The sequence below is a fragment of the Canis lupus genome, chromosome 2 (assembly GCF_003254725.2).
Source record: "Canis lupus dingo isolate Sandy chromosome 2, ASM325472v2, whole genome shotgun sequence".
Taxonomy (NCBI): Eukaryota; Metazoa; Chordata; class Mammalia; order Carnivora; family Canidae; genus Canis; species Canis lupus.
In genome coordinates this window covers 36,481,141-36,498,482 of record NC_064244.1, presented here as the reverse complement: position 1 = coordinate 36,498,482, position 17,342 = coordinate 36,481,141, and the positions used below count along the sequence as shown (strand labels likewise).

Here is a 17,342-nt window from a genome sequence, read left to right as displayed (position 1 = left end):
ACTATCTAACTCCAAAAATACATGCTTTAAACCTCTGCATCCCCTATGGACACATGCACCTGAGCACTTTTCAGAATGACAAAAAAATTGCCATCAGTCTATGTATCTGAGAATAAGGATTTGATTAAAAAGTTCTATCTACACAATACATAGCCAAAATAAATAAATAAATAAATAAATCACACTCTAGAAGAACTTGAATGACATCATAAAATAGACTGTAGTGTTATATGAAAAAAACTTATTAAAAAGCAATATATATGCACAGTGTGGTTCTACCTTTATAAACATTTTATATTATAGAATATATTTTAACAGTATGATAAAATGGTCAATAAAGGTTATCTCTGGTTGGCAAGATTTTTATTTTCTTCTTTCTACTTCTTGTATTTCTCCAAATTTGCCATAATCATCACTTACAACCTCTGATCAGAAAAAAAAAGTTATTTAAAAATCAATATAGAGAAGTACAGGAAGTAAAAAAAGACATCTGATTTGTATTTAAAAATGTTAAGCTAAAATTTGGAAACATATCCTTAACACTCAGGGGACAGGAAAAACAATACATACATGGAAAAGACTATTTCTAAGAATCTGCAAATATTCTTGAGACCTTTTCACTCTTCACAGACTAAGGACACCCACTGCTAGGAAGAAGGCAATTAAGGATAGTTTTTTTGTTTGTTTGTTTGTTTATTCATGAGAGACACACAGAGAGAGGCAGAGACATAGGCAGAGGGAGAAGAAGCAGGCTTCTCGCGGGGACCCCAATGTGGGACTTGATCCTGGAACTCTAGATCACACCCTGAGCCAAAGGCAGATGCTCAACTACTGAGCCACCCAGGTGCCTGAGGATAGCTCTTGATAGGACACTAGCACCTGGCTACAGTGCATGTACTAGGAGATATTCTAGCAAGCTTTCTTAAGGAATTCTAATCAGAGAAGGAAAAAGTTCTCAAAGCACTGGCTCTTAAGATGCCTCTTCCAACCTCAAGTCCTCCAATGTACTAAAAGTATACAAAGTAAACTCAAAGTGATCAAAGGAAGTCTCTGGTTTTACTTAATTCTAAACCATATAAAAAATATGTTTCAACAGTTCAATAATAAAAACTCACTACTCCACTTGTGAAAGCCTCTGGAAAATAGTCCATATCTTACATGCATTGCCTAGCACCTAAAAGGGCATTCAGTTGATACAGAATAAAGCAATAGTAAATGAATGGTTCACACTTGGCCCAGCCATCTCAGGGAGAGGTTTTGCAGTGCAGGAGCCTTATTTATTTTACACTCTTGGCTAACTCAGCCAAGTACCAATACCAGGAATTGATGGAGAGAGCAGCATGTTCACAAAGGGAAGAGATACAGGGCTCTGCCTTCAGGTCTGGAGCCTTCTTGATCTAACAGGTGATTGACTCCTCACTTTTGAGATCCAATCCAGTTACCTTAACTGGTTGTGAGAATCATGATACTGTTCTCCTTTTTTTTTTTTTTTAAGATTTTATTTATTTATTCATGAGAGACAGAGAGAGAAGGAAGTAGAGACACAGGCAGGAGGGACAAGCAGGCTCCTTGCAAGGAGCCTGATGCAGGACTCAATCCCAGACCCTGGGATCACACCCTAAGCTGAAAGCAGATGCTCAACCACTGAGCCACCCAGGCGTCCCTAATGTTCTCCACTTTTGATGAGATCTTACACAGTGGTCAGCTCTCAGCTCTGGCTGAGTCTTAGTTTGCATTCTAGTCTATTTTGTAACATTCTCCTGGCAGAGGCAGCTGGCCTTATGACTTTCAGCCGCTGGTTATTAGTTTTTTAAGACATTTCTCAGATATTCATGATTGTTTGTCTGCCCTCAGGAAAACTGAGGAAGAGACGAGGACAAATATTTTGTTTGAGAGCCACTAAGAGAAGTGATAAAAACAAGATCCTTTCACACCGCTCTTTGCTTAGTACTACTGAGCTAAAGTGGTTCTTTTTTCTAGCAAACCCATCCAAAATGTCCTATTTCTTTTCACTAGTATCACCTTACATAATAATCTGTCATTAGGCAGCCCCGGTGGCTCAGCGGTTTAGTGCTGCCTTCGGCTTGGGGTGTGATCCTGGAGACCCGGGATCAAGTCCCACGTTGGGCTCCCTGCATGCACAGAGCCTGCTTCTCCCTCTGCCTGTGTCTCTGCCTCTCTCTCTGTCATGAATAAATAAATAAAATCTTTTAAAAAAGAAATGTTTTTAATAATCTGTCATCTTTGAAATCTCCCTGCCCTATATCCATCCAGTTGGTAGATTTTCTCAAAAAGTCCTGTTGATTCTCTCCAATCACTTTGAGCCTTTTTTCCCTAACCTCAGAGCAGTTACTTCATCCAGCCCTCACTAGGCTTATGAGCTGCCTAATTATTACAACTGTCTTCTTCCTCCCAGTTTCTCCATATCAAATATGTGCTTCCCATTGCTGCCAGCGCTACCCTCCTAAGACTATAATCTGATCTTGTTAAACCTGTGTTGGACGTGTTAGACATACTTTTTTTTAATCTACCCAGAAGCTATTATTTCAGGAAAGCACTCCTCCATCATTCCGTTAATAATCCTGCTCAGTCCACAGGCCTCTTATGAACGAACCCCCCTCTCTACTCTACTTCACCATACTCTCCCAACATTACTTGAGATAGGCATGAGATCCAGGCCATCCAGATCCATCTGCTATAGGTCATGTGGATGCCCTGAGATTGAGAAATGAATCACCTTAATGGCCCCATGCTGACCAATCAAAGTCCTCCATGAACTGTCAAGAAAGATACTCTCTATTCAGTGATGTAAGATGCAAAAACTGCTGAGGCTGAACTATGTGGGACACTTCCACAAAGAAAACAGCTGATACTAAGACAAGCAGAGATCACAGATAATGAGAAGCCAGAAGAAAGGAATGGGAAAGGCTCCAACAAAGGTAAAGAGGTCACTGGAGCCACCAGATACTGCTATGCTTCTGCCATCTTGGGACTGAGCAGTTGTGTGAGCAAATCAATGTCTTTTATTTTTCTATTAAATTGTTCTGATTTGTCATCCTGACAATGTGTGTACAAAAGAGCCCTTACACATACAACATCACTACTTAGAAACTTATTTTTAGGGCGTGGGGGCAGAGGAAGAGAGAGAGAGAATCTTAAGCTAGGTTCCATGCTGGGCATGACATGGGGCTCAATCTCATAACCCCGAGACCATGAGCTGAACTGAAGTCAAGAGTCAGACACTTAATCAACTGAGCCAACCACACACCCCCCTACTTAGATATCTTTAATATTGTCTTATTTTCTACACACACACACAAAAAAATCCTCACAAACTTTTTAGCACAATATTCAAGTACTTTGACAAAAGTGACCATCTTAGCTTTTAAGTTTTAACTCTTCTGATCCAGCCTCAAACACTTTCAAATAATAATATTAATAATAATAAATCAGTATCCTCTACTATAGCCACCACTGACCCTTACTTCTGCCCCCCATGCAGTGCTACTGCTCATTTCCTGAATCTGAATTATTCTTCTATTTTCTCCTTCACTACTCAATCTTCCAGATACAGCATGTATTAGGTGCCAGTACCATAATTTACATCATGATTTTCATGCATGTGTATCTCCCCCACCAGACTCTTTGCAGACAAGGACTGATTCTTTTCTAAAGTTTCAGCTCTAGTACCTGACAATCTGCTTCAGCAAGCACATACTCCACATGTTTGCAATTCTGATCAGAAATGAAAGACTGAGGGTTAATACCTGTTAGAATCTTCTTCACATTACAATTTCTCAAAAATTCATTCTATCACTGTACAATCCAGTAACTGAACCTATGGGCAGTTATCTCAGAGAAACTAATTTATGTTCATATTTAAAACCTGTACACAACTATTTACAGCAGCTTTATTTCTAACTTGCCACACTGGAAATAACCCAGATGGATTCCAGCAATAGGTGAATGGTTAAACAAACTGTGGTACATCTGTAACAACTTGAAAATATCTCAAGGGAATTATGTTAAATGAAAAAAAAAAAAAAAAAGCCAATCTCAAAAGATTACATATTATAGAATTCTACTGAGATAATCTTGAAATGACAAAATTAGAGAAATGCACAATAGATCAGGAGTTGCCCCAGGGCCAAGGGAAGGAGATGAGGTGAAATGTGAGGCAGATGGATGTAGCCATAAAAGGGCATCACAAGGGATGCTTGTGGTGATGGCACTGTCCTGCATCTTGACTGTATTAATATCCTGGTTGTGATCCTTGCTATATTGTAGCAAGATGTTATTACTGGAAGACAGTGGGTAAAGATACATATATCTTTCTGTATAACTTTTTACAACTGCATATAAGTGTAAAATTATCTCAAAATAAATAAAAAAACTAACCATGCTGCAAATCTGGGCCAAGAATCAGATTCTCAGTGCAAGAGTACCTCACAAATAATCCTACTTGCAAACAAAACATCTCACTGTAAGTAAAAGAATAGGGTTTTGCTAACAAGAAGCAAGGAGCTCTCTAGAAAAACAGAGAAGAGTCATTCTGGACAACATGAAAGGGTATTTATTTACATACAAAAACTGTCTTTAGAAACTGGTTGGTTTAAAAAAAAAAAGACAAATATTAACAAGAGAAGTATCCTTGCCCAGACAATGAGCAGGGACCCTAAGTAATAGTCTCTACAAGTGCATGGCTGGGCTTCCATGTGGATGAGTAACAGCCACTGATATGTGAAATCTGATCTGTTTGCCATTTAAATCCATGTGACTCACTGAAGCTGGCTGCATTCACATCTAAAAATATAGGAAATCTGCAGCCTAAGCAAATTGGCTCATTGACTCATGGGGTTTTGATTCAAACACTACACATTTGGACATAGTGGTTTTATATTTATGTCAGCTAGCTGTAAGGGAAGTTCTGCTCCTTAAATGAGAGTATAGGTAGAAATCTAGATGCAATGAGGATCACAAGAATCATCTGTTTATATACATGTTATCTGGCAGTCACATGATACCTTTTTGGTAACAGGAAACATGATATCTGAGGTGCTCTGCAAGATAAAAGGATGCCCTTCCTCGGGCATCGGGTGTGCCCCATTAAATGTCTGTCTCCAAAGAGGACAGTGGAGTCATAAGCTATTAAAGACAGAGTAGGGTGTGGTGGTCACATGAGTGACTGAGCGCCATTTGGACTGGCAGTGGCTGAGTTTACAAACAGAGGGTGTGGTGCCTTGGCCCTGCCATTTTTTTGTTTTGTCCAGTCCCTGTAAGTATCTCTTATAATTGGTGAGTGGGGCAGCTGATTTCTGGGTGTTCCCTCTTGGACACCCAATTCCTTCCCAAGAGGCTGTTCATACTTACAGAACTAGCAATTTTTCGAAGGTACCCCCTTGACCCCATTGGGACCTGCCTGGCACAACCACTGCTGCACTCACCCATCAGGACACTGAGTAGCTTCTGCACTCTGGAATTGACCCCCACGATTCGGTAGAGCCCTTGCTCATTGATCCCTGAGAAGAGAAACAATGATGATTTAATTAGAGGCATGTCAGAACACAACTCAAGCCAACCCAACCAGATGCACTTTTTTCATTTTCTCAGTCCTTCTAAAACCCACTCTAATTAAAGTCCCCTGTCACTCAGCTCTGCTCTTAGCAAAGGAGTGGGATTTGGTGCAGCTGTCTAGGATTTCACGGGTGTGATGCACACTTCAGCCCTTGTGTTAGCTCAGTTCAGTCAACAGAGAGGAAAGAAACCTTCCTCTTCTCTTGCCAAATGCGTATCTGAAGAGTTTTGAAAGATGCTAAATATATATTTTTAAATATGTTACATTTAACCAATTTTTTTAATTTAAAAAGACAAAACTGACGTGGTTGAAATTTCACACTGTAGCAAAGGATAAATGCCTTATAATCTATTTTCAATTACAGAATAAAAATATAGAGGTGTGAGAGCATTTTTAATTTTAGACAATGTTCACCAAGCCTGAGAAATTAGGAAATCTATTTTATTCATGTAAATATTCTTTATGAAGAAAAAGGAGAATCACCTTCACTCAACTCAAGTAAACATGCAGTTGAATTAGAAGGGGTTTACCTCCAAAGAACCAAAAACAAACCCATCTCAGTGTTTTGTTTATTTAAGTGCAAGGATTAGATCATGGGTATACCATTTACAAAAAGGGATCATTTAGACCAAGTGATTGGAAATGATTTTTCTGTTTAGCCCATCATACCTGACCTCTCCCAACTAACTGGTCTCCTGCTTCCCATCTTATTCCCCTGATGTACATTTCCAATCAGTAGCCAAAATGAACTTAAGTATGTAATAGTTCAAATCCTCCCTTTTCTCAAAACCTTCGATGGCTCCCCATTGCATTTAGACCATAATCAAAATTTATTATGGCCCAGAAGGCCCTGCAGGATTAAGCATAGGCCCACCCAGATCTGCATCATCAACCACTTTTACTCTGTCCAGCCATGCTGGCCTTCCTGTTTCTCCAACACATCAAACTTGTGCACCCAAATTACAGCCTCTTCACAGCTGTTTCCTCCACCTGGAACATGTTTCTCCCAGATATTTTATCATTCAGGTCTCAAATGAAATGCAATCTTTTCAACCTAAGGCATCTCATGACCAACACTACTGCTGATCTCCTACTCTCTTTATAGCAAGTAATAATATATGAAAATATCTTTCTTTCTGGTTTCTTGTTTGTCATTTTCCCGACAACTACAACATAACCTCTATGTACAGTGACTCTGTCTTCTTTACCATTATATCCCTGATGCCTAGATCAGTATACGATACATGACATAATGAATAAAACAGTTATACTCCTTCAGAGCCACTACTTTGGGACCAAAACAAAATTTCTTGGAAGAAATTTGAGAAAAAGCTGACTCTATAAGGTCTCCAAAAAACCCTATGTAGAATTAAGAAATAAAAAAGAAGTGGTCTAGAATGATAGGATTTTATAGCAAAAAAGGACCTGTAAAAGCATGTACATCAGCCTGCATGATTCAGGGACTAGAAGACTGTGGTCTAAACTTAAGGGATGGGCCCCACACTACTTAATGGCAGAACCGTCATTCATTATGACGGTGGCTTTAAGAGCCTGTCCTTCCTAAAGTGTCCCTACTTCTGTCCTTGACCTTTCCTGGAACTGGTTATAACCCTGTCTCCCATTGGATGATCATTAACGAACCCCCAAAAATATGGGAGGTCTGTTCACCTCTGATCACCACAAATAATGTCTATACATACATGCATTCCAGTAAGAAAATAACCACATACTTCAAGTATTTATGCTAAAATGGCATTTAACTCTCCTCTTTTCCTTTTTGTGTCAAATGAAAACTCCCTCACAAATTAAAACATGCCATTTTCATCTTCATTTTAGAGGAGGAGGGGACAAAGAGGCAGAGGCTAGGAAGGACACCAAAATGATGGTGACCTTATTCTTCTTCTACTACTTACTGTGTATATTTTCTGGTTTTATATCATAAAAAGCTCTCCTCCTGAGCTACCAGTCTCCATTCACTCTGTGAAGGGTTTTAAATTATTACATTTCCCTATAGTTTAGCTGCTGAGAACTGAGACTAACAGGTGACCCACTTCAGGCAAGTGGATGAATTTCACAGTGGAGGGGAGGGATTTTTATTTTGAACTTACTTTTGGCTGCACTTTATGCCTCTACCTTTGTTAACTCTGTACCTCTTATTCATCATTCTTTTCTTCCAGAATGAACAGAAAATTAAAACACCTGTCGAAAAACTGCCTTAGTAACGGTTTAAAAATTCAGAAATTTCAGTTAAGGCAAATAGATAAATCAAAGGAAGACAGTAAGAAGAACAGCGAGCCCCACTGACAACACAATGACACCTGTGCATATATGGATCTCCCCTTCCTCTGCCACCCCTAGAATTGACCTCACATGTCAATAAATGTATTTCCACTACAGTTTTAGCGATTCAGTTTTTTTTTTACGGCATGGAAGTACCACTGGTGATTCAACCAATTTTTGAAACATTTGGCTAGTTTCTGTTTTTCACCTTAACACCACTGTGTAAACAGCTTTGTGGCTCAACCTGCCTGTGTCCTTATTTTCCTCCAGATCAATTCCCAGAAATCTCACCTCTTTCTACTATATATTCTCTGGCTGTATTTTACTTGTCTTTGCAAGCTGCCTTAACTCTTTATTGTAGCAGAAATAAGCAAAAATTTAAAAAATCTTAGCACACATTAAAATAACTACTTAAAACACACTTTCTGACTGACTAGGAAGAGAGACTCACACAGTTAAAGATTTTTTTTTGTCCCTCTCTACTCCATGCTTCATAGACTTTATTTTGTTTTTTTAGATTTTATTTATTTATTCATGACACACAGGCGGAAGGAGAAGCAGGGTCCCTGTGGGGAGCCTGATGCTGGACTCGATCCCAGGACCCTGGGACCACGACCTGAGCTGAAGGCAGATACTCAACCACTGAGCCACCCAGGTATCCTGCTTCATAGACTTTATAAAGATATTTATATTTCTTAACTATCAAGAATTATAGAGCCTGCTTTAAAAGGTAAAACTTCTTTCAATCAAGTAAAAAAGACTAGTGGATTAAGGCTATGGAACAGTAAGATTCACATCTTTGACAATGGTTCTAACCAAATCCACAGCAAAGATAATTATCAGCTTTACTGAGGGGTACAAAAAAAGCAGAGCACTCAAAGCTCCCAAATGCTGGAACTGAGAAATCTCCTTTGTGGCAACATCTGAAGAAGGGATGGAGACCATCGTGATGAATCTGCTTCCCTGATTCTCAAAGTCCTTCTCCTACAGACAGACTCAGGAAAGGTTAATGAGCAATAGGCAGGGCCTGGTTACAGCACTGCTACAAGAAAATAGGGGCCTGATCCCTTCTGCCCACATGGATAGTCACCAGGGACCGGCTTTTCATAGTATGGTTCTGAACCTGGTATCCACACACCCCAGGAATTCACTAGAGAATTCAGAGTGTCAATGAACTTTGGCAGAAAAACAATTACACCTTTAATTTCACTGAAATTAAACATCTCCTTCCATTATGATATAAGCAATAAATTACGGTGTTAGCAATGTCTATGACTTGCTCAGAAGTCAGATATTTTCCTAACACAATGCAACTTTTACAGACATCTTGAAATATCACTACAGCTGACCCTTGATCAACACAGGTTTGAAATACACAAGTCTACATACACATGGATTTTTTTTTGATAAACATAGAACTATAAAAGCTTTATGATTTTTCTTAACATTTTCTTTTCTCTAGCTTACTTTATTGTAGTATTATGGTATATAACACATAAACATACAAAATATATGTTAATTGTTTATGTTATGGGTAAGGCTTCTGATCAAGAGAAAGCTGTTAGTAGTTGTCTGGGGGGAGTAAAAAATTATATGCAGATTTTCAACTGCACAGGGGAAAGGGGGATTGGCATCTGTAACTCCCGCATTATTCAAGAGTCAACTGCATTTCCAGATGTCAGTTATCAGACCCACTTCTATTACTTGTTATTTAAAGTGATAACAAAGAAACACATGTACTTTTACATCACAATTATATCTTTCAATAGTTTAACTGAATTTCAGTAACTAGACTCTATTATCTTACGTATTTGATATGTATGCCTTTAAAGCATTCTACTACTCAGCCAAAGAGGTTGACGATACCAAATCAATTACGAGTTTTTGCTTCAAAGCAACACAACTCATAAAAACACACCAACAACGGCACTTGGGGAGTTAAGGAGTCACTTAAAATCGGGAAACAGGTAGCAGGTCAGACACCTCACCAGATATGTGACATTCTCTGAGAATAATGCCAGCTGTTGAATGACTTTACCTCTGGTTTCCACAGCATGGATGCATTTCTTGATTATGCTGAAGCCAATGCTGTCCAACTGTGCAGCTGAAAGAGGAAGAGAAAGGCAGTCAAGTTGCTGGCCATGCATACCAATGTTGGATAAGGCCTGATAGACCCAAGATCAATCAGTCCCACGGTTGGGCCACAGATAAGAACAATAAAAAAAAAAAAAGAAGAAGAAAAAGAAAAAGAAAAAAGAAAAGAAAAAAGAAAATCAATCAGCTGGCATTCACTGAGAGCTTACCACATGCCAGGTACTGTTCTAAGTGCTATGTTTATATTATCTCATTTAATTCTCATGGTCACTCTGCAAGGTTATCCTCTATTTATAGCTGAAGACACTGCAGCATAGAGTGATGCATGCTTTACCAAAGGAATAAGTAGGCATCCTTTAAGTCGCTTGTCCTGTGATTGTCAGGAACAGGACTAACTGCTTCTTTGTCTCCTTCAAAAAGCATAAATTAAATGGCTCAATAAATGTTGGATAAGTGCTTTACATAGATTATCTCAGTTAATCCTAACAAGTCCTCTAGGCTGATATTATCATTAGCTCCATATTATACATGAAACAACTGAGATTTGGCATAGCTAAATGTCTTGACCAAAGCTGCAAAGCTAATAGGTGGGAAACTCACTCCAGAGCCTGTTAAGACTTAACTGCCTTAAACAGGACCCTGAATTAAAGATAGAAGTCAAATCCTGCTCAGGTGATTAGAAAAGAAGGAAAAATGGTAAAAGGAAAAGTGGCCTGGAAGAAAATTAAAGCAGTCTAGAACAAAGAAGTTACCAGATGCATAAGAATAAAGCAGTAGAGCCATCCTGTGTATAATAAGTCAGCAAATAGTGAGTTCTCCACCAGCCACAAACCCCACTAATGTCATTCAGATAATTAACAATCAAACGTAGCAACCTTTTCCACAGCACAGAATCAATTTCCAGCCTGATAGGCTTGGAATCCACCAAAATTCATCTCCAGGCTTTGATTACCCAGTGAGAAGATGTGGATGGTAATCTTTAAAAAGGGGTTCACCTTTTGAGCACCTTGGGATATCCAGACAAGACATTCTACAAACTCATGGGTCACAGTGGAGAAGACAGTGGGAGAAAGTAGGAAGGGAAATATTTTTAAATAATTTGTCATCATCCCACGGCAAGAAATAAACTTAGAAAATATGAGGACACCACAGACCTTGAACTCATCCTTTGACCTAATCCAAACAGAACCTTTCTCAAATTTTTTTAAGTTTTTAATTCTAATTCCAGTTAACATTATAGTGTGATATTAGTTTCAAGTGTACAATGTAGTGATTCAACACTTCCACACATCAGCCAGTGCTCATCACAACAAGTGCCCTCCTTAATCCTCATCATCTATTTCACCCATCCCCCACCCACTTCCCATCTGGTCACCATCAGTTTGTCCTCTATAGTTAAGAGTCTGTTTTTTGGTTTGTCTTTCCTTTTCCCCCCACTTTGTTCTTATGCTTTGTTTCTTAAATTCCACATGAGTGAAACCATATGGTATTTGTCTTTCTCTGACTAATGTGGCTTAGCACTATACTCTCTAGTTCCATCCATGTTGTGGCAAATGTCAAGATTTCATTCCTTTTTTTTTTTTTTTAAGATTTTATTATTTATTCATGACACAGAGAGAGAGAGAGAGGCAGAGACACAGGCAGAGGGAGAAGCATGCTCCATGCAGGGAACCCGATGTGGGACTCGATCCCGGGTCTCCAGGATCACGCCCCGGGCCAAAGGCAAGCGCTAAACCACTGGGCCACCGGGGCTGCCCCAATTTCATTCCCTTTTATGGCAGAATAATATTCCTGTGTGTGTGTGTGTGTGTGTGTGTACACGCCACATCTTTATTCATTCCTCTATCAACAGATACTCCAGCTGCTTCCAAAATTTGGCTACTATTAATAATAATAACAACATAGGGGTACACCTTGCCCTAACTATGTTGAACTCTCTATATGAGTAAACTTACATCCAATGAAGATAAAAATCCTTAAGAAAATTCTTCAAACTAAAAAGGAACGCTGGTGGGTAGCCTTGGTGGCGCAGCGGTTTGGTGCCGCCTGCAGCCTGGGTTGTGGTGGTCTTATTCCACCACTGCTCTTATTCCCTTAAAGCTGTAAGAAGTCTACTTATACTCACTCTCATGGTTTTTCTAGTATAAACCAAGTATTTACTCTGCAAATCTTGTAGAACAGAGCTTTCTGACTCAAAACTGCAAGTCAGATTGAAATCGTCTCCCAAGTGAAATTCAATCAACTCATGTCACAGACTTTTCCCAAATTTAATAACAAAACATAATACACAGGCCAAACACCTGTTAATATCTAGGGAAGATTATTTAAAGTAATAGTTTTATTGAGATATAATTGACATACCATAATATCCACCCACTTAAAGCTCGAAATTAATTAGTTTCTAGTATACTTATGTTATCAGTCACCAGTATCTGATTCTATAACATCTTCATTCTCCTCTACATAAAACTTAATATAGGTTAGCAGTCATACCCTATTTCCTGCCGATCATCAGTTCCTAAAAACCAGTCTTCTGTATTCTGTCTCTATAGATTTGCCCATGTTAGACAAGTTATATAAATGGAATCCTATAACACATGGTTTTTGTGTCTAGCTTCTTTCACTTAGTATGTTTTCTAGAGTCATGTATGTTGCAGCATCAATACATCATTCCCTTTTACGACTAAATAATATTCCATTGTCTAGATATACCACATGTCATATATCCACCCATTGATTGTTGTTTTTTTTTTAAGATTTTTATTTATTCATGAGAGACACAAAGACATATAGGCGGAGAAAGAAGCAGCCCCCTCCCCCCCACCTTGAGGAATCTGATGCCTGCAGGACTCAATCTCAGGACCCTGGGATCACAACCTGAGCCAAAGGCAGATGCTCAACCACTGAGCCACTCAGGCACCCAGTCCCAACTGTTGTTTCTACTTTCTGGTCATGAAATGCTGCTAGGGACACCTGCGTACAAGTTTTTGTGTGGACATTTATTTTCAGTTCTCTTTAGTACATACCTAGAAGTGACATGGCTGGATTACATGGTAACTCTATGATGAATTTTTTGAAGAACTGCCAAACTACTTTCTAAAGCACTGTAACATTTTGCATTCCCATCAGCAATGGATGAGAGTTCCAACTTCTCCACATCCTTGCTGATGTTTGTTATTGTCTTTTTTGTTATAGTTTTTTTAGTGGGTGTGAAGTGGTATCTCATTGTGGTTTTGATCTGCATTTCCCTAGTGACTAATGATGTTGGGCATCTTTTCATGCACAGGGGAGGATATTCATTCCTTTATACAGTATTCAGGATAGAGCCTACTGGAAACTATTTGTCAGAAGGGAAACTTTCTTTTTTTTTTTTTTTTTTTTTTTAACTTAAGGAGGTTTCCAAAACATTTGTAACTGTGATTCAATAGTCAGTTGAAGTTTTTTAGTTCTTCTTTTGAGAGGCGATCAATGGGATTTATGCACGGGGATGATAGTCAAAAAAGTTCAAGTGAGAACAAACCACCATTTTGCACCATCTTCTAGGGCACTGCCAAAACTGACTGCAAAGCTTGGATGCACATAAGAGTACATTTGAGACATGATCTTGTTATAGGCATTGATCAACATCTATCCTAGACAAAAAGTGTTTTTGCTTCCTTTATCCCCCATAAACAGTGGTAAAAGTTTTGGAAAATTTGAAATAACCTAGCAGCTGACAATGACACCCCCTGTGGCCAAAAGAGATCTGCTAATAAAGCCTCAGCATAACTAGCAGAAGAAACTAAGGGCAGAGCTAGAGATAAACCTGCAGGGCCAAATGAGTCCTTGAAACCTTTTATATTTACTTGTAAGAAGCTAGATCCTTTCCAAGTAAGTAATAGCTAATGGAAAAGAATGCAATGGAATCTTCCAAGTATATCTAGAAAAAATTGAATTCCACTAACCTACGTGAATTAATTACTATTACTTTTTTTTTTAGAAATTAGCAATGCAAACTGCCCCCTCCCCAAATCTCTCAGCATTTCTCCTTTGGTTTTTGCATTATTAAGTTCTCTCATTTGTTTTAAACCTGCTAACTGCTTTTCTTGAAATGAATCTTACACAGATGTTACACACAAAGCCCTTGCACATCACACATGTAACACAGTATTAGTATATATTAGTTGTCCGAGTTCAAGAGTATAACACATTTACATATTGCCAAGTCAAAGAGAGTTCAAGGTAACTCTCTATCATCCTCTAATTATTCAAGTTGCATTCTGATGATAATTATTACAGTTTTATAGGCAGATAACACTGTGCTAAGAAATTGAATTCATATCAAACAACAGTTTCCAACAAGGAACTTATGATATATAGTTTAATAATCATTGCTTTAAGTCTCCAAACTGGAATTGGTACAATTATAACATTACCTGCTGCCCTGGGACATCCCTGTATCTCCCTATATCTCTAAGGCTATATCACCTATTTGCGCATGCACATGTACACAGATTTGACTTCTATTCTCATCAACTTGAATTCTTCACTGACATCATGATTAGGTTACTAATGATTAACAACTGCTTTATTATTTAACATGTACAGAGGACTACCAACATAATAGCGATTACAGTGCATACATAACTAGAGATCATTAGTTCTGATCTCTGCCCAGCAGGTACATAATCTAAGTTAATTGAGATCGCCTCTGTTGCAAAGCAAGTTCCCACTAAAAGGTTTAGAACATGATCACCACTGAACAGAGTTTGCTAATGACAGAAAAAGTCTGAGCAGCCGGCCAGATGGAAGCGGCTGCCCTTAATCCCCTGAAGCAGGTGATTCAGCTCTTTTACTGAGCCAAGGCTCAGAAAAGGTCAGGGATTTATTTGCAATTTCTGTATCCTTATAATCTCCAGGAATAATCTCTCATTAAATATCTACTAGGTTTGCATTATTCCCTTAATTTGACTTGCAATGAGTTGTTGCAGGACCCATAGCTCCTAGGCTTGCCATCCACTGTCTTGCAGCTAAGGCCTGAACTGGCTTCTCTTCCTCCCTCAGCCTCAACTTCAACTCTGCCCAGAATTCTGCACCAGGCAGGCCAAACAGCTTTCATATGATGACTGTCACAGAGCTCACATCAAATACCCAGATTAACCCGCCAAATTAGAAATCTATCATCCTCTTAATTTTCTTTTTATTTTTAAAGGTTTATTTATTTGTTCATGAGAGACACAGACTGAGAGGCAGAGACACAGGCAGAGGGAGAAGCAGGCTCCCTGCGGGGAGCCCGATGTGGCACACAATCCTGGATCCCAGGATCATGACATGAGCCAAAGGCAGGCACCCAACCGCTGAGCCACCCAGGTGTCCTTTTCCTCTTAATTTTCATTTCAACTTCTAAAGCCCTGTCTCTTTTTAGAAGAAGGGCACACAAGCCTATTTTCTCAAAGTTCTATGGAGAACATAAGAACACTGCAAGTTCAGTTGATCCCCAGTCAACTTGGAGGGTCTTAGGGGAGAAGAGGGAGGAGGATGCTGGCAGACTGCTGTGGGTTACACTATTATGCCTAGGGTACAAAATCCAAGAGCAGGGAGGCAAGTTAGATCCAGGAACAAACACTTTTACTTGAAACAACAACATGCTAGATAAGGTTCAATCTGATGATTTTCTTGCCTAAAAGGAGGAGGCTGGTGGCCAGGTAGAGAGACGTGCTTGGCAGCTTTTCATACCAAATGCTACCTCACCTGAGATGTTTTCCCTGGTTCTTTTCACCTTTAAAGAAAATGAGGTGTATAGGTGGTACAAACCCGTCAGCACTCCTCCTCTTTCTTATCCTCATATCCAAATTATTACCAGGTCCCCCAATTTTGTCTAGTTCTATCTTTACTACCGCCATTCTGCCCCTGGCCTCATTATCTATTACCAGGACTGCTACAATGACCACCTAACTCTCTTGTTTAAAATCTCTCAATAGCACCCGATGATACTGGGAGTAATAACCCAAATCCTTCACAGCCACAAAACTCTGCATGGTCTAGCCCAGCCTGCCTCGTCTCACATCAGACCTAAGCATCCAACCACAGTGGCTTTCTAAACATCCAATAGACCACGCTTTCTGTGCAGCCTTTGCACATGCTGTGGATTTCACCTTGAAGCCCACTGGCCAAAATAACTGCAAATCTTCTCAAGTGTCAATTCCTCAAAACTGCCCTCCTGATCTCTCTACGTGGTCATGTACCCACTGCAACTTAGCTACAGCTCTATCAAGTTCTCCTTCAAAGCGTGTAACATAATTGCAAATGTATGTTTATTTCTGTGATGTTGTCTACCAAACCAGATTTGCATTCATGAAAGTAATGGTGCATGTATACCTTTACTCATTTCTTTTATTTAATACTCTATCTCTGCCTTTCACTATCTACTATGCTGGACATTAAGTATGATAGAGAGGAAGTATGATGTAGTAAAAATGACCTTTCAAATTCTAATTGTTATAACCCCTATGAAAGCAGATGAGTTATTTAAGCTCTCGTGCCTAGATTTTTCATCTTTGGGGAAGATATAAATGTTAAATAAAGATATGAATAGCCTGACCGACTTCCTTCCTTCCTTCCTTCCTTCCTTCCTTCCTTCCTTCCTTCCTTCCTTCCTTCCTTCCTTCCTTCCTTCCTTCCTTCCTTCCATCAATACAAAGTATCACTACCTAGCACTATAGCCCCAAGAATGAGTTCAAAAGAAAGGAAAAACAAAAGGCGTACCACCAAGACACGAAACAAAGAAGACAAAACCAAGTTCTGGTTTTCCTGGACTCTTCTAAAAATCCTTTGCTTATCCATCACCAAACTCTACATGGCATGATACTGTGGTTGGTGGAAACTTAAGGTATGGGGGTTCTTTCCACATCATACTATCTAGGCCATCTATACACTCAGGCCTGAGGTCAAGGAAAGCCGTAAAAAATAAGAGCATTCTCTCCTAGAGTTGTGTGCCAGCCAAGAAACCTCATTCTACAGGTCCAGGAGCCCCTTTACTAAAATCACTGACCTGATCTTGCCTATGGCAGTCCTTAGTACTCAGAACATCAAGATATTTGTCAAAAAAGTACCCAAATCACTAATTCTGAGTGGAAGGGACCTTTCCAACTATAGGTTGACTGATGGACATATAGTGCATTAAAACAACTCTGGGACATATCCGAAGGTTACCCCATACATGCATTCTGGGTATTCTAACAGATCTCAGACAAACCCTTTTCCAAAAGAGAGGAGCTAATCTCCTGAATTAGTCTCAACACACATTAGAGCACATTACCCATTTTCCTAAAGGTGGCATTCAATAGGTTTTCCCTAGCCTAAAAAACTTTCCCCAGGAATCTTATTCAACTTTCCTTTGATCCAAAAAAATATT

At 39.2% G+C, this 17,342-nt stretch overlaps 1 protein-coding gene across 17 annotated transcripts in view; it reads right to left on the bottom strand.

The window, feature by feature from the left end:
- Window positions 1-17,342, bottom strand: part of ARHGAP26 (Rho GTPase activating protein 26) — a 418,559-nt gene that overhangs the window by 164,551 nt on the left and 236,666 nt on the right. For all 17 annotated transcript variants that reach the window (XR_003136017.3, XR_003136019.3, XM_035713919.2 and 14 more), the window contains 2 exons: window positions 9,894-9,959; window positions 5,445-5,519 (listed from right to left, as the gene is read on the bottom strand). Coding sequence is in view for 15 of the 17 variants with exons in the window: in XM_035713919.2 (XP_035569812.2) it covers window positions 5,445-5,519; window positions 9,894-9,959 (141 nt within the window). In the remaining 2 variants the exon portion in view is untranslated. The remainder of the gene's footprint in view (window positions 1-5,444; window positions 5,520-9,893; window positions 9,960-17,342) is intronic.